Source organism: Harmonia axyridis, chromosome 3, assembly GCF_914767665.1.
Source record: "Harmonia axyridis chromosome 3, icHarAxyr1.1, whole genome shotgun sequence".
NCBI lineage: Eukaryota > Metazoa > Arthropoda > Insecta > Coleoptera > Coccinellidae > Harmonia > Harmonia axyridis.
The window spans coordinates 1,525,932-1,544,560 of NC_059503.1; the positions used below are offsets into that span (position 1 = coordinate 1,525,932).

Sequence of the window (18,629 nt, forward strand, 5' to 3'; positions counted from 1 at the left end):
TCGAACCCGTTATTGGTGAGGGGGAAAGTATCACAGGAATCTATACGTATTTGGCCGCGGGAATAATTAGTTCAGTAAAATAGGGGTAGATGGCCTAGGTATAGCCAAATTGCTCACTGATTCAAATTTTTAATTTTTTTAGGAAAAATTGACATAATTCGATTGTTACTAGTTCTGTATTAGGCCAGAAACATGTTTTCTGCGTTATTTGAGGGGTTTTCAGATTGTAGATGCCGAAGTAGGTATCGATTCTTAGCAGAGAAGTGTTTCTACATAATTACATCATAATTTTCTTGTGAAATTGGGAATATTATTGTGGTAAAAATTATTCTATTTAGTACCACTGTACTCATCGATGACGATGATGGGTAGAAATGAAACTCAACAGTTTAATAAAAAAATATATTCCCATAAATAAATGGAAACGAGCAAATATATTATACATAAATAAATAACAAATTTTATAAAACAACAACAAATAGAGAGTTCATCCGAATCACTAGAGAAGATATTAAACTATCAGAAACATTGTACCAAGGAACAATAGTATGGATCTTATCACGACAACCGAGGTTGAGGAACCTGAAAAATAAAAATTTCATGTAAAAAAAGGAAAAATCCAGATGTTAATTAATAAAATTTCACTAATATTGACTTATAACTCACTTATACAAAAACTTCCTTCTTGTAAATAAGGCGATTTACATTTGCAGACCCCAAGTAAACATTCTAGTCTGCTAGGACCTGTTCCTGGTTGGTGGCAATCTCTGTGTTCCCCACACTGTTCATTCAACACTGAAAAAAAGGCAATCTGTCATTGAAAATAGACCCAGACGTTTTCTATGTTTATTGACCCCATTTCAGTCTTAATAGTTATCAAATCAAAATTAATCCGAACTTCTGTTCGTCCTAGATGAATAATTCAAACACGATTAGTCATCCCGAATAAAAATAAATACATCGGACCATATCCCTATGCCTTTTCCGGGCATCGCAATCAATTTCGAAACGTTGAACTTTCCTAAGTCAATTTTGCAATATTTTGGCGATAATATTCTGTGACGCTATCAATCATCGACGACCGCACAGATATAAATTATTAATCACCTGATATCCTGTTGATCGTTTTCACGTAGTTCAAGGTGAAAAATTGTCGCAGGCAGTCCTACGATTAATTTAAATTCTCTCGGTGCGTTTTTTTGAGGCGCCTCGGGAGTCCGAAGATGAACAGATATATTCGTACGGTTCCAATTATGCCCGGACAACGCACAATGCGACCAACGACGGCCACAGACCCTTCGTACAGGGACGTCCATTCAGATGCAAATTCGTCGATGATGTTATGCCGTTCTCTAGACGATATCATTTCAGATAATGCGTGCGAACGCTTTAAATCCCATCCGAAGGAGTTTCTCGGAGGATTTATGACAGGGGTAGCTAATTTACGAAGGTTTAAATTCATATTTTTTCGTCTGAAAGAGCAACGTCATAACTGTCGGAGAGCGATACGGACACGCCTTAATTTCGTGCTTTTTTCTATGGTCTTCCATTAAAAATCGCGGAAGCCGGTTTCACACTTTTCGGATTTCTGGGATATACGAGGGGTTGCAAAAAATGAGAAAAGTCAGGAGCTTTTGCAAGCTTGTTTGAATTCGTATTCTTGTAATTTCGCATGTAGATTCTTGTTAGATTATTCTTAATTCAGTCTCTTTCACATAATCTGAACTCAAAACTTTCTGGTCTGTAATATGCCATTTACCACATTTTTGCAATTATTTTCTGAGAAAAAAACATATTGAAAATCTCAAATTTCTAGCAGACTCTATACGCTCTATTAGTGATGACGTCACACACCGCCATTTTAGTTCTTCATCTTCTGTCAGTGTTCGGAATCCAAACAAACAAATTGTCATTCAAATTAGTACGTTGTCGTTGAATAAATTGGCTTATTTTGATAAATAAGATTATTTAAAGAACGATTTCACTATTAATTGATAGACAGAAGGCACGAGATCAATGCCAGTAAGTTCGAACTTGAATTTCAACTATTAAACACGGCTTTTTACAAAATCTGGGAAATGATACAGGATTCAAACTTACTGGTATTAAACTAGTTCCTTCTGTCTATCAATTAATACCGAAATCGTTCCTCAAATACTCTTATTTATGAAAATAAGCCAATTCCTTCAACGACACCGTACTAATTTGAATGACAATTGGTTTGTTTGGATTCCGAACACTGACAGGAGAACCAAAAATGGCGGTGTGTGACGTTACACTAATAGAGCGTATTGGAAAGTTATCTTGTGCTTTATACTTACGTATATCGTGAACGCATTGATTGATGGAGGCTTTAAAATGGAAGACTTCGCTGCATTTGCATGAGCCATTCGAGCACTCAGATCCCTGACCCAACTGAGTCTTGCACTGTAGATCAGCATCGCAAGTAAAATTGAGACCATTCGCTTTCAGTAAACACTCTGAGCCGTTTGAAACATAGTTTTCTCTGCACTGGCATTTCGTTTTCACGCAGGTGGCATGGGAGGTCATAGAACATTCTCCGATCAACTGACAAGTCTCACCCAGACCTGGAAATTAAAAACAAAGGTCACTAGATAGAACCCTGAGTAATCCCGACTATAAGAGAATCTGGAAATGCAATTCTGTTGGATGTTTCGATGCAATATTTCGATATTAATTATGTTTTGTGTTTTGCAAGCTGCTCATTTATGTAGAATAACAGATACACGTGTATATGTTTGATGCGGTAGGCCGGTCATTAGAGTAGTTAAGAGCGGCTTAACGAGGTTTATAATTAGAAGGAATAGCCTGCTTCATAAGTGATATAATGAGCGGTTCTAGGAATATGAATTATGAGATCGCGGCTCTGTGGACAAAAAGAAGAATTATCACTTTATCCAGAGTTGAATAGCGCCATCTAGTTATTTCCATAACTGCAATTTACTGCCTCCTCTATGTTATTACAATTCATCATAGGCTTTATATATGGCGTTGCTAGGATTAGAGGTGGTTCTGGCAGTTTTTTGGTAGAAACAACAAACTAAATATATACCACGCCACTGCTCTTCACGAATATGCGTGTTTTTCAAATTTCAAGAAGAGATGATTTAAAGAGTTTTAAAGAGATGCTGCAATTATTCATATTTGATATAAAATTAATGCGCATCGTTCGCTAAAGTCTAATTCATGAGGATGTCAATAAATACGACAATATTCATCATCTAAAACCAAAAACCGAACAGACCACGCCGCCACTGTCGAAATATAGAACAAAACTAAGCGGTCGTGTCGAATGACATGCACAGAGTTTTCCCACATCGCATAGAGATGAAAATCAAACCACAAAAGCCCCTTGTTTCGAAAAAGGGCCAACAATACGAATCGTAAAATATGGAAAGCAGTCATCGACGACAGTTAAAGATTGTGTTTAGGTGTTTACGACCGGAACGCTTACTGACATTTCTGTAATCGAAACTGTTATGACTATTTTTTACCCGTCCATATGTGGGCCAGGGAGATGAATGGCTCTGTGGTTGGAAATCGAGACGGAGGAATGTCAGGGGATGACAGTGGAGGTTTCCCTTTCTGTGCCGTCGACACAGAACAATCGATTACGTGATTGCATATCAATTAGTAGAAACTCAATATGGATAGAGAGAGCGTTCTCTTATCTATCAGACGGTCTGAGATCTGATTGCAAGTCATTCGGTACGACAGGTACTTGTAGGAATAGGGGTGGTCTAAGGTACAAGGTACGATCAGAAAGAGTATGGATTTCTTGTAACGGGTGTTTTTTTCCGAGGTATATAACTTTAAGTTGGCATTACTGTTCAAGATGGCGACCGATTTAACAGCTATCAAGTGATTTATTCTCAGTTTGGTTTGGCAATTCATCATGAATAGACTCACGCCTGAACAACGCTTGCAAATAGTGCAATTTTATTTCGAAAATAATGGTTCTGTGCGGAATACGTATCGCGCACTACGTCCATTTTATTTTGTTTAGCGATGAAGCGCACTTCTGGTTGAATGGCTACGTCAACAAACAAAACTGCCGCATTTGGAGTGAAGCTAATCCTCAAGTGTATGTCGAAACACCGTTACATCCAGAAAAACTGACTGTTTGGTGCGCTTTATGGGCTGGTGGAATCATTGGTCCGTTCTTCTTCAAAAACGATGATGGCCAGAACGTTACAGTCAATGGTGATCGGTATAGAGCCATGATTACTAACTTCTCATTCCTGAATTGAACAACCATGATGTCCAGAAGCTGTGATTCCAACAAGACGGCGCAACATGTCACACAGCTCGTGCCACAATCGATTTATTGAAAGACACGTTTGGTGACCGCCTAATTTCACGTTTTGGACCTGTGAATTGGCCTCCAAGATCTTGTGATTTAACACCGCTAGACTACTTTCTGTGCCACAAACCCTTGACCATTTGAAAAATAACATTCGCCGTGTTATTGCCGATATACGGCCATAAATGTTGGAAAAAGTAATCGATAATTGGACGTCCAGATTGGACTACATCCAAGCCAGTCGTGGCGGTCATATGCCAGAAATCATATTTAAAATGTAATGCCACAAGATTATCTTGCGGATAAATAAAATTCATGTCAATCGAATAATCCATAGTTGTTTTATTGCAATTTAAAGTTCTATAGCTCTAAAAAAAACACCCTTCATTATGGAGCCACGCTCAGTGGGCGGAGTTGATCAAATTAAATTTGAAATCGAAATTTGGGAAAAGACAGGAGCAAGAGCTCATGAATGAATGAACGTTCTAATAATTTTTTTACGTTTTTCGATATTCTGCATAATTTTTCCATGTTTTTAACGACGCTGTAAAGATAAAATTTTGCACGAAGCTTGACAATTTTTATATCTACACGCAAAATCTGAACTCCGTCGGTTTTGTGGTCATGGAAACAATTTTTCCATATTCTTCTTGAATTTTGCATGGTTGTGGTTATACGCGACCAATATGAAATTTTGCAACAAGTTTAAAATTGTTATTTTACATCTGAATACAAATTTCCATTTCAATCAAATTCGCACTTTTGAAATTAACGAAGTAATAAAAATATTCCCAAGTTGCCCTCACCAACATTTTTGTAGCAAGAGCCGTTGTACTCGTGCATGTGATCTTGGCATACGCATTTCTTCTGATAACATCCCGAGGATGGTATTTCGTGGTAACACTGTCCGCTTTCCTCGCAATCATCTCCTAAGCGGGTGGCAGCTGAAAAAAAAATTGGCAGATATTAATTTCCATCTTCTGTCTTTGGCCGATCGATCAATGTGACGTTTCTGTCAGTTTGGGGGTTATGAAGGTCGATCTGGCGGATTTCTATGGGCGGAGCAGAGATTTGTCAAGTTGTTGTATCTGTTCCAGATGAGGGTATACGAGGGAAGGTCAAAAATTAATATACAGGGTATAGTTCACGTTATATGATAAACTTTGACAGATTATAGTTGTGGTCATTCTGAATCTTTTTTTTTCATGAATATAAGTTCGATTCGTTTTCCTTTAGAAAAATAACAAGAATATTTTCGACTGAAAAGATAATACTTTTTTCAAATTCATGTAACTTTTAAACGGAAACAAATGGGTCCTATATAGACTTATAGAAAATTTTTTTCAGAATCAATACATTTATCTTCAGCTAAAGTCTGTATAGTTTGACGGAAAAATGTTTATATTTATGATGAACTTTATTAATTATTATTATTATTTTCAGGTGAAAATTCGGGGAAAAGTACAGGCGTGAAAAAAAGTTGGACAAAAATAGAATGTTGTAATAATTAGGTGTTGAAAGTTGAAAACTGGGAAAAAAAATGTTTTTTGAAGAATTATCTATATACGAAATTGAAAACAATGTTTAAAAATGACTACAACATATACTAAAAGACTACAGAAGGTAGAAAAAAGCTGATTATGTGGAATTCTACATTGATATTTTTTTTATAAAAAATTCTTAGCACCTAATGAATTTTTGGTAATGTGAGTAGAGATACCTACAGGCCAAACATTTCATCTTGTTTTCCGAGACCACGTAGCCTTCTTCGCAAACGCAACGTTTTTGATCGTCACAAAAGGCGAAATCCATGTTGCAGTCTCCTGTCGTTTGACAGGTCTCTCCCAGTTTGTTGACAAGTGTGCGAATCGCGTCTAGCTTGCAATTGAAGGTATTGTTGCATTTGCAGAAACCGACTTGTTTGTCACAGATTCCATCGTAAGGCGCACATTCTGTGTTCGTCTTGCATGGTATGAGACCTGGTAGAATTCGAATATTCAATTAATTGAGAAAAAATAATTACGAAATTGTTAAACAGGGAAAACACTGACGTCATGTCAGGAGATTTATTACTCTAAAAAGTCAGTGTTTAAGAAAAAATTCAACACCCTGTATCTCGGGATTTGCGAACAAAAATTATAAAGCAAACTATCATGCAGAATCATAACCTGAAGTTTGGTGAACTTATTCACTAACATCCTGTATACCTAGATACAATTATGTGGTCTCCAAGGTTGCAAATGCCACATGAATGAACGAAAGCTAAACAGATTCTAATTTTATGTCAGTACTTTTCTCGTTTTTTTTTCTATATTCTGTTTGTATTTTCTATGGTTCAGGTTACTCTGTTCTCACGAAATTACGCATGAAGATTGAAATTGAATGATTATGCCATACAGGGTTTCCCTAAATTGGAGGTAAAAAGGAAAATGAGAGATTTCTCGAGCAATTTTGAGAAAAAAGGCCTGTAAACATTGGCCCGCAAACGCTTTGTTTTTGAGATACAGGGTGTTTCTTGTAGTCCAACTTTTTTGTGATGTTTAAATCAGTTTATCGAATCTTTATTAATCTTCGTATACATCCTGTATATGGAGAGATTGAAATACCTTATAATGAAAAATTAAAAAGCCTATTTAGAGGGATTGCTCCTCTAGTATATTATCGGCGCCGTCTATATTCTCGTCATCTGATGTCATTTAGGTTGTTTACAGTGATCCATTTTATAAATTCAGCTTAGGTTTGTTTTGTAATTGTAACAATTGATAAAAATATGTGTAATCACCACATTATTTTCCTGATATTGCCCCGGCCGAGTGGTTTTTTCCAAAACTCATTTTATAAGCACTTCCTGAAAAAGCGTTGATATAATTATTTCATCCTACTAGCGAAATGGGTCTTTTTCGTGATAATAATAGATTTGAATGAATATAACTTCTGTTCATTGATCAATACTCATTACTCCTTTGATAGCAGCGTAGAGGGTAGTTATATTAGGATAGGCGTGAAATTATGAAAATAAATGGAATTTGAGTTTTTATACAAGTGAGAAACCAGCAGTTGATCCTCAGTGAGTATGTTATTATCCTACCCAAGAACAAAAAGGACAAAGACAAATTTGGAAAATAAATATTACCTTCCACCCCAAAAAACATAAACAATTTCCAAACAAAACACACGAATAAAGAACTGCAAAATAAAAAACAATTAAAAAACTTACAAACCTCCCAAAAACTCCGCACAGTTCAGACCAAACTAAATAAAAAACACGAAGGAAAAACCTTCAAACTTAAAAGAAACAAGATCACCCACCAACCTCCAAAAAAACTGGTACATTTCCTGCCAAAACGAAAAAACAACACTAAGAAAGAACCGAAAACTAAAACTTAAAGTAACAGCAATAAACAACACCTACCAACCCCGGGGGGTTTCTCAACAGCTCCCACTTCGAGGAAGCTCACAAGGGCGCCAATAATGCATATCTGGCTCCCGATTTCGAAAAACATCGTTCACACGATCCAACTGCGCTCTTCGCTTTGACGACAGGCGAAGCGTTGCCGATCGTAGACCGCAAAAAATGTGATATGCCCCCATGAAAAACCGGGCGATAAGCGGGCCCGATAAGCAGATAAGATGCGGACGAAGATGATGCCGCGCGACATGATAATTTCGCGAAAACTAGTTTTCCGATCGTCCTGACTATCGACGATGCTATCGAATATCTTCTGTGTTTTCCCGCGGTGACTATACTGCACCAATAAGTTTTGCGTTTTCCCGCTGAATCACGAGGTTTTCGATGAGAACATTTCCGGAATCGCCTCGAATTGCTACCGATCAGATGACGTGATTCGAACCATTGATTATCTGATCTGTGGTTGCATCTATGCTCCAAAAATAGTTGACATTTGATGTTGATAATTCCTTTGACAGAAGTTTCTATGGATTATGGGGTAGAAACATAGAGTAATAAACATAGATAGAGGGAGTATAAGCAATTTTTACATGTCCCCAACATGGTTAGATTACGTTGTCGGATTGTGATATATTTTCAAATCCATGATTTTACTATATTGTTATGAATGTATATTATATTGATTTGAGTGATTCTCAATTGAATATGCAAATTTGAATATTTGGAATCCGATATTTTTCCTAATTGTCGAATTTATAATAAGCAGAACATTTATAATTTTCTGTATCTACCAGCTGAAATCCAAGGTTTGCCAACTTTTGCTCTCCTAGTGTCATCGGTTGTTTCACGTCGTTTGACGCGCTTGAAGTTCGTTTTCTGAATTTCTGATCTATTTAGGTAGTTATTTCAATATATATCGAGTTAATACGAAACGTTGATTCACTACGGGACATAAGAAGTGCGTTCTTTGTGGAGAAACTCGCGAATTGAGTGAAATCGTGTCACTTATATGTTTTCATTTCCGCGCGCTTCATGTCAAATTTACTAGTTCATGTTGGGGACAAAATTTGCTTACTGAAAATGACATATGCTCCCTTTATCTTTGTTTATTACTCTGATTAAATCTTCATGGACATTTTAAACCCACGATTTCATCATTTCATCTCTCACTTTTTCCAAAAATACGAGAATATAATCGTTTTAACAGTTATACTCAGACTAGTATGCTGAGCTTCACATGTGAGCCCTAATTTTTAGCGAATGTTCCCCGAACAGAGCTAATTTCTGAATTTTGAGCCGAAAATGGTTTCAAACTCATAGATGACGAATTCATGGTCAAATTCATGAATGTCTGTCCGCCCATAAAGACGATAATTCTTGAATGAAACAACCTAGAATCTTGATATTTCAAGATCTCGAATGTAATGTTGAATTTCGTTAACGAACATAATCGCGCTAGGGGTTCCGTGAAAACTACGTATTCGATCGAGATAAAATTCTACATTTAGATATGAAAAAAGAATTCCAAGCTCAATGCGAAATTTTATGTATTAATAATGATCGAATAACTTTTTCTCCAACCCTTGTAGATCCGAAAGCATAGAAACGCAACAGAATCCGCCGGAGAAAAGAGGAAGCTGAATCTTTTCAACGACACAGTGCTGTTTTAAAATTAGTTATAGACGTTTTAAGCACTCGACGTAGAGTGCTTGACATTGGAAAAACAAAACTCGACGTTTACAGATTATGATGACAAAACAAGCGCGGAAGTGATCAGTATGCCCTTTTTATTTACAGAACATTTTGGAACTGCATAACCATAAAATAAATACTTCAGATGTAAGAACATCGAGAACCATAGAAAAACGATGGATTGTAATAACAAAATAAGCTCGTGGGTGGGTAACCATCGAATAAATAATAAGAATAATAAATTAAGTAGGTTTATTGAAAAAAAAACCTGTGATATACATGATTCTAATAGTTAGAAGAGTGAATACCTAATATAAAGATATAAAATCGCGTTAGTAAAATTTGTCTACGAAAACGATCGAAGATAAATACTTCAATGTTATGAATCCGAAGTAGGTATATTAAATAATAAGAATTAATAGTATATCACTAGTTTCTGGTTGGCAAAAAGCGCTTTCAAAATCAACTAACAGAACACTTGTTATTTACAGATTATAATTGATGCAACTGGAAAGTCATTCACCTGTCAATGTAATTTACATTCGTAGACGTTAACCACAGAACAAAATATCAAAATCTATGAACATCGATGAACATAGAAATAAATAATAAAAACTTCACTCGCTTTCGGGAAAGGAAAATCCAAAAAAAGTATTATATCGTTATGTACATGGTGCCAAAAGAAGCGGATTGAAGCACACACAGATTTTGGGGTGCGATTTAAGAAGAAAAGCCTCTTCGAGAAAAAGTTACCGATCAGACGTAGAATTATGATGAAATCGGGCCCAATTATCATTGTCCTGTGCGAGGTGGATGTAATGAAAGGGAACTAGACAAAAAGGACGATTTTAAGCGTCCAAGTCTGCACTTGCGTGCGAAAATGTCCGGAGCATTGGCGTGCAGCGGAAGAAAATAAGAATTAGAAGGTCACAGAGGAAAGCAGACATCGAATAAAAAAAAATAATCTCAATGGATTTCATATGAATTTTTGTTCAATTTCTTCGTTAATTTATTTAAAAATGGTATAGAGAAGCTTTTCTACGATTGAAACTCGTCATTTTTTTCCGAAAAGGTATTCAAACGATAGAATTAAGAGAATTAAAAAAAATGCAGCGCAGCTGATCAGATTTAGAAAAAAAAAATTTGTGGCTCGAGATTTTGTGGCTTTTAAGACGAATACTAATTTCTAACAAATAACAATAGGACTGACCGTTTTTGGTACCTACAATGAGAAAAAATTACTGTATTCTGAAAATGTGCTCATATTTTTGTGAATTGACAACCCCACTGAAAATGAAGAGTTCAATAAGATGTTCTCGATATTTCATGACGAAATCTTAAATGAAAAACAAACATAGATTAGATATTAGCAAATATATGAATCTACGATTTTATTTGAAGAGGAAGAATGAAGAATATTCAGCAAAAAGTCGAAGGTTTTTTCAAATGAATAGAATTATCTCGTAAAAAATTTTGACTTGAAATTTTTCCCTCTAAACTTGAAATTTTGTAGACGTTGATGTGACAGAAATAAGGAAGTATGAAGTCAAGGAAGAAAATTCCGAAAATTATTTCAAGTGTTCACAAAGTTCTGTTGAATCAATGAATAAATCAGGAAGTATATATATTAAATTGTGCGGTGCAACCTAAAACGATTGTAATTTTATCATTATATTATTGATAAATATCGATTATAATTTACTTTTCCTATTTCGAAGTTATTAGTATTTTTTTTATATAAGCGGCAACACTGCAGAGTGAAAATATTTTAGATTTATAGTGGATTTTCAATAAAATTGTACCCTCTATTTCCTGTAAAAGTCCAGGGTACTATCGACTGTCGCCCACCCTGTATACCATTTGTAAATCACTGCATTAAAACTTTTTATTCCTTTTTTGCGTAATGTCTTTATTATTTTTAATGAATTTACTGAGGTGTAACTTGGTTTTAAAATAGGTTCTCAAATCGTTTTTATTTTCAAGAAATATACGATTAGAAATCGTTATTTATACTATAAAATATTGGAATTTAGAAATATCACGTATTTAACACCTAAAAAACAAAATGCTTCGCTGAAATCACACCTGATTGATCACAAACACCCGCAGTTGACAATTTGACGAATATCTTGTTGAATTTCCTTCGGCTTCCACAAACGTCTTTAATTAATGCCCACCCTCCACAGCTCATTATGAAATTGTAAACATTCTTAAGCCCGGATTATATTCCCACTTCCCAAATCCAAACCATCCCCCAAATGTAATTTCGCTTGACAAATCTTCCGACCTTTTTGCAGCTCCTTTTTGACACCTTATAAATGGGGTGTCTGGACGGGTAGTTTTGGGCCCCCCTGCGTCCGGCGCCATTGGGCAGCCCCCTTCTCGACTAATCCATTAGAGTTTTGCCGGAATTAAAGCCAATAAAGATCAAGCCTCGCGGGTTCCTAAATAGGTCGAAGCTGTGTTCTCACAAAGTGCAGAAAGATCGATATTTTGACGTTATGTGGAAGATTCCACATATGTGAAGGACTGATTGGGGTTCGGATAACGAACTCGCGTGTTTTCTGGAGTGTACATAGGCCTAATAATGTTTGTTTGGCCGCCCTGGAGTGTGATAGTGTTACTGGCAAAAAACACCCGAGAATATAAGTTTTTCTTTAATTATGTTTGAGCAGTCACGCAATCGTTCAAAACGAAAGTATTGGTCACTTGAATTTGCCTGCTGATGGAACTAACGGGTGTTTTTTTCGAGGTATATAACTTTAAGTTGGCATTACTGTTCAAGATGGCGACCGATTTAACAGCTGTCAAGTGATTTATTCTCAGTTTGGTTTGGCAATTCATCATGAATAGACTCACGCCTGAACAACGCTTGCAAATAGTGCAATTTTATTTTGTTTAGCGATGAAGCGCACTTCTGGTTGAATGGCTACATCAACAAACAAAACTGTCGTATTTGGAGAGAAGCTAATCCTCAAGTGTACGTCGAAACACCGTTACATCCAGAAAAACTGACTGTTTGGTGCGCTTTATGGACTGGTGGTATCATTGGTCCGTACTTCTTCAAAAACGATGATGGCCAAAACGTTACAGTCAATAGTGATCGGTATAGATCCATGATTACTAGCGTTTTCATTCCTGAACTGAACCACCATGATGTCCAGGAGCTGTGGTTCCAACAAGACGGCGGAACATGTCAGACAGCTCTTACCACAATCGATTTATTGAAAGACACGTTTGGTGACCGCCTAATTTCACGTTTTGGACCTGTGAATTGGCCTCCAAGATCTTGTGATTTAACACCTCTAGACTACTTTCTGTGGGGCTATGTAAAGTCATCGGTCTATGCAGATAAGCCACAAACCCTTGACCATTTGGAAGACAACATTCCACGTGTTATTGCCGATATACGGCCACAAATGTTGGAAAAAGTCATCGAAAATTGGACGTCCAGATTGGACTACATCCGAGCCAGCCATGGCGGTCATATGTCGAGATCATATTTAAAATGTAATGCCACAAGATTAGATAAATAAAATTCATGTCAATCGAATAATCCATCGTTGTTTTAATGCAATTTAAAGTTCTATAGCTCTAAAAAAACACCCTTTACTTTTTTGGTACACCCTTTATATTTCCAGTCAATTTGAGAATGTAGCTCTAATATGAAGCCTACTGTGTCGAAAAAATTCTCGAAAATTTCAGTGCTTAACCGTAATAAAGCGTACACCGGTACACCCTGTATAACCTTGAAACACAAAGTATGAAAATTTAACCCAAATTAAGTGACGTGAAAATCGATTCGTTTACCTGAAACACCCCGTATGTAAAGTATAATGAACCCTCTGCGATCCATTAGGCTTCTGGGAAAATTGTTGCCTTGCCCTCAATTCAAAGCACGAATGTTGTCAATCATCGTTAACCTTCAAATTGAGCAATTTATTTTTTTATCACATGTGGAATCCCTAAAAAACCAAAATTTCCAATGATTCATTTAAATTCCGATCATCTAAACTCATATGTGTTATCTCTAAAACCAATAATCAATCCAATTGAGAAGTTCCTTCCATGGACAGGACGCAGTGAGAATCACAGCTTATTCGACAAATTGGGAGATACAATTGGAGACGGTTAAAGCCCAAACTAATTTACTTTTCCAGTCCACTTGGACTCGGTGACGTCTTGCAATTGACACTTCCGTTTTCTATGCAAATCGAGATCACGGAATCTCTTCCAGTTAAAGTGGAAAGTTCAATCCAATTTGACACTGATTTATTACAACAACAAATGATGTTGGTAATTACGATATTCAGATACTTTTTACACAGGACGGCAATGCACTACTACAATTGGTCTACAAAAGTTGTTAAGCAGTCGAAACAGAAAAAATTACAATTTTGATATAAAATTCTGGAAATTTAAGAAAATTAAGTCCTACAAACGTTTTATTTTCAAGAAACAGAGTGTTTCTTGTAGTCCTAACTTTTTGTGATTATTATAAAGGATGTTTTTTTTAGAGCTATGGAACTTTAAATTGCAATAACACAACGAAGGATTATTCGATTGACATGAATTTTATTTATCCGCAAGATAATCTTGTGGCATTAGATTTTAAATATGATTTCTGGCATATGACCGCCACGGCTGGCTCGAATGTAGTCCAATCTGGACGTCCAATTTTCGATGACTTTTTCCAACATTTGTGGCCGTATATCGGCAATAACACGGCGAATGTTGTTTTCCAAATGGTCAAGGGTTTGTGGCTTATTCGCATAGACCAATGACTTTACATAGCCCCACAAAAAGTAGTCTAGCGGTGTTAAATCACAAGATCTTGGAGGCCAATTCACAGGTCCAAAACGTGAAATTAGGCGGTCACCAAACGTGTCTTTCAATAAATCGATTGTGGCACGAGCTGTGTGACATGTTGCGCCGTGTTGTTGGAACCACAGCTCCTGGACATCATGGTTGTTCAATTCAGGAATGAAAAAGTTAGTAATCATGGCTCTATACCGATCACCATTGACTGTAACGTCTGGCCATCATCGTTTTTGAAGAAGTACGGACCAATGATTCCACCAGCCCATAAAGCGCACCAAACAGTCAGTTTTTCTGGATGTAACGGTGTTTCGACATACACTTGAGGATTAGCTTCACTCCAAATGCGGCAGTTTTGTTTGTTGACGTAGCCATTCAACCAGAAGTGCGCTTCATCGCTAAACAAAATAAAATGGACGTAGTGCGCGATACGTATTCCGCACAGAACCATTATTTTCGAAATAAAATTGCACTATTTGCAAGCGTTGTTCAGGCGTGAGTCTATTCATGATGAGTTGCCAAACCAAACCAAACTGAGAATGAATCACTTGACAGCTGTTAAATCGGTCGCCATCTTGAACAGTAATGCCAACTTAAAGTTATATACCTCGAAAAAAAAACACCCGTAACTTATCAGTTCATCAAATTGTTATTACTCTTTGTTACAGATTGGGTAAACAAGTACCAAAACTTATAATTCATTTATTCATCACAGCTTACTAACTGGATCTTTATACTTAATAATTTGGATTTTCCTGAGGATTCGTTTGAATTTTTTTCTCGAAATCTACAGGGCACCAAAAAGTGTAGTACTGCTCCAAAATTCCTCTTTACATTTATCTAAACTACCAGTGTTCCACCAAAACAAAGTACTGGAGGAAAGAAAAAATATCACAAATACGACAAACTACAAAAAACCAAAAAGTCTGTTACTAGACCAGAGTTTTCTACATATTTCTAAACTAAAAGTGGTCCACCAAAAAAACTTACCACTTCGTGGCTTGTTTTTGAATTTCGACTCGTGGAAAAATATCAATGCCTACTGCACTTGAATTATAAATAACTATTCCACCAAATAGGTCATAAACTTAAAAAAAAAACAACGCCCGGTAGACGTGAAATATGAAGAAGTGTTCCGAATACATTCTATAGTTACCCATATTTCTTATCACCTTAACAAATTTCAACTATAAATTATGTATGCAAACGAACGAAAAAAAAAACTATACGTTTAAGTCCCTTTTATCTAGTTTCTTTCGAACGATATTTACGAGATCTTTCTATCGATAGAAAAAAGATTTTTAGTGCTTTTCGGGCTTTGTATAATGTATTATCAGATAAGGTGACATGGAAAGTTATTACCAGTCGCTTGCACGGGAGGTGTTCGGTTAAAGTCCTGCTCTACCATATCTTTATCAGCTAATAAAGTTACATTATTTCCGTTTTAGGATCAACAAAGGGGTATATGAGGATATGGGATTAAGCATTATATGATTTATCGAATCTAGTATGTCGTGGGCGAAATTAAACAAATGAGTTATGGGATTTTAATGGGCCGATGAATGAAGAGAATCAATTTCAGATAGTTGGGAATTGTTCGGGAGATATCGGCCGAACTGTCAATCGAATTCGTGTTTAAAATATAGTGCCGACTTTTATTGGAGAATAAATCATCAATTACAGAGGCAGTCGATGTAGATGTTAAGAAAGGAAGAGGTTCTCCATTTGTGGTTTATAGGAATATCAATAATGAAACTTTGTAATACAGGGTGTCCCAAATTCGATGCTCACTGAAAGCTTCTCGAGAACTATAAGACTATAAGAAAAAATCTTCAAGGATCCTCGATCTCTTTTTTCGAAATAATGAGATATCAGAAAGCAGATCAGAAATATCTTTAGTCGTTCTCGAGTTACATAGTGTTTCTGAAAAATGACTGTTTCAAAAATATATTAGTTTCTGTTCTGTTTTTCATTTATTTCGAGATTTAATTCATTTTCATGACCGTTGTATAATTGTAATGAAGTCATATTTAATTAGAAATTAATTATCGTTTGAGAGAAATAGAGGAGTGTTGGAGTTTTCAAATGGAACACCCTACCTATATATGACTTACTATCATATAAGGGACACGAAAGGTATTAAACCTCGAAATGAATTAAAAATAATTATGTATATATAAGGTGTCCCATCAAAAAAGTCTAAAAATTCCATATCTTTGAAACGGATGACATTTTTGAAAAACCGATAACAGGATGCTTCTAGACGAATCTGCGGGTGAATAACTGCGTTGAGGAATATTAGGGTGTCCTATTTAAGAAACACCAACTCTCCTCCATATCCTCCTCATAGTGGCAACTAATTTCTATGATCTATTATAAGTATCATATAAACCATAAATATTACTGAAAAAAATGTTTTAGAATTTTTTGAATATTTCAAAAAGAAACCAAGATATAGAGTAATATTTAGAACAGCCATTTTTCAGAAACGCCCTGTAACTCAAGAACGAATCGAGATATCTATGATCCGATTTCTGATATCTTACTATTTCGAAAAAAGAGATTGGGTCGTTGAAGATTTTTTCCATAAGTCTTATAGTTCTTATGTCCTAATGTGTAATGCACAAGATCGACTAGGAATCGTAAAACTGAAGCACTATGAGCTATCGCAACCATATTCTCAGTTGTTCTTAAGCGACGCACACGGTTTCGATGCGTCACATCTCTAACTTGTCCAAAAGGCTCAAATTTTTCCACCAGTTAAAATAAATATGTTCAAAAATGCAATAAGCAGAATCCGCCAGTGGTTTCGAACAAGATCGCCGATGTTCTTTCAGTAAAAGTAAAAAATTCGATTCAATTTGATGGTGGCTAAAAACAGCAATCGGAAAATTATGTTGAATGTTGAAATCTGAGACAAACGAATTCCATTCTAATTAGTATTTCGATGTCTTATTTAAGGTCGCAGATTGTTAATGTTTCGTTATACAAAAGAGGTCTTGAACTTCGAACCAGAAAAGCTGGAACAAGTCAAGTCCAGATGTAACGACACTTGTGAATATCGTTGAAGTTCAGGTTGTGCTAAAAATATCCCCACAAATATATCTCAACTGTTCTATTGTTGAGTCTCGTTATAAAATATGCTTTTATATTTCTGTTCCTGACTTCTATTCCAGATTTAAGCATCTATAACAATGATTATGGATCAATAGAAAAACTGGGAACGAAGATATTCATAGAAATTCGAAAAAGCGTTAAAGTTCTATGAATTTTTTCAATAATTCTTTTATTCTTGTATTTATGCAATTCTCATGATAATTTTTTAACCTTCGTTACAAATGATTCAAGATCCTAGGATAGCTGGGCTAGACATTAGGTAATTACAAAATGAATCGTATTGTATTTGTATTTTTTTGAAGATATGTACAAATACTACTTCACTACTAAATACAAATTTAATTAGCCAATAAATAGGAGCAAATGAAGATCAAAAGTACCCTGACAATCTGAAGATTCTAGTTCCTTTTTCGAAGGTATTATTGAACGAACAAAATAAATGTGAAGAAGAGCGCAAAAGAGTAGTTTTAGGCATTTCATGAATCATCTAATACCCATGCCTACTACGACTTTGTTTTAGTCTTAGTCATAGAATCTTCAAAGACAATGAGTGAGGTGATCGATAAGTTTTTGTTGAATATTGATGTGATCAAGTAGGAGAGTTTCCAAGTAATCAACCGCTAATTACCCCAATGCCGTATACATGTAATATCTATAGATTAAATTAATTTGGAGAACAATCGTAATAATCACATGAGTTCGAGATCTTTCACATGTACGACGATATATGAATATTTATTCTGAAAGGAATTATATGTGGAATTCATGTCTTATTCTATAATTTTTTTGAATCAATATAAGATGCAACAAATAGACAAGAGCCGCAGAATATTGATCATATTATATTTAGTTTTCTACTTTTATGTTTAATTTTTCTATATGTTCCTGAAAAAAATGTAATTATTACAACTAAAAAAGTGGAAGACCCCATATAATAGTAACCTCAGATCAACCAATATTAAAATCAAATGTTTTTTACTTATTCTGCAAGTCTACGAGCTATTACGTTAGACTGAGTTTGTTTAAAGAATTACATAAAAATTATGTAATTTTAATGAGTACCTATGATATAAAAATTGGGCATTCTCATTTAAAAAGAACAATGTGGTATACCACTTTCAGACCAGCCTGCAGAGTCAAAAATAATACCTACCTACTGTTGATTCCGTCAAAATTTGAACCATTCTCCTAGCCCAAAATTTCCAAGAGTTATTGACCGATCGATCACTATTGACTCATACTGTATAATCTGTCAGTACTCTTTCGTTT

General features: G+C 35.6%; 1 protein-coding gene across 2 annotated transcripts; it reads right to left on the reverse strand.

Annotated features, from left to right (window-relative positions):
* Nucleotides 1-388: 388 nt before the first annotated feature.
* LOC123676641 (prion-like-(Q/N-rich) domain-bearing protein 25) lies at nt 389-18,559 on the reverse strand. 2 transcript variants are annotated; one of them, XM_045612719.1, is made up of 6 exons: nt 18,514-18,559; nt 6,049-6,303; nt 5,131-5,268; nt 2,322-2,588; nt 667-795; nt 389-582 (listed from the first exon to the last, which is right to left on the reverse strand). In XM_045612719.1, exons 1-6 carry the CDS (start codon nt 18,542-18,544, stop codon nt 512-514), a joined length of 891 nt encoding a protein of 296 aa, XP_045468675.1. In that variant the 5' UTR covers nt 18,545-18,559; the 3' UTR covers nt 389-511. The 2 variants fall into 2 exon arrangements, with proteins under 2 accessions (XP_045468675.1, XP_045468673.1); XM_045612717.1 differs by lacking the exon at nt 18,514-18,559 and adding an exon at nt 7,737-7,901.
* Nucleotides 18,560-18,629: the final 70 nt, after the last annotated feature.

Coding starts and splice junctions, on each gene's coding strand:
- LOC123676641 (XM_045612717.1), bottom strand. CDS start 7,827: ATGTTTTTCGAAATCGGGAGCCAGATATGCATTATTGGCGCCCTTGTG. Junction 5,269..6,048: donor CAAGATGAAATGTTTGGCCT/GTAGGTATCTCT, acceptor TTTTTTTTTCAG/CTGCCACCCGCTTAGGAGAT. Junction 796..2,321: donor TCAATGCGTTCACGATATAC/GTAAGTATAAAG, acceptor CCTTTTTTTCAG/TGTTGAATGAACAGTGTGGG.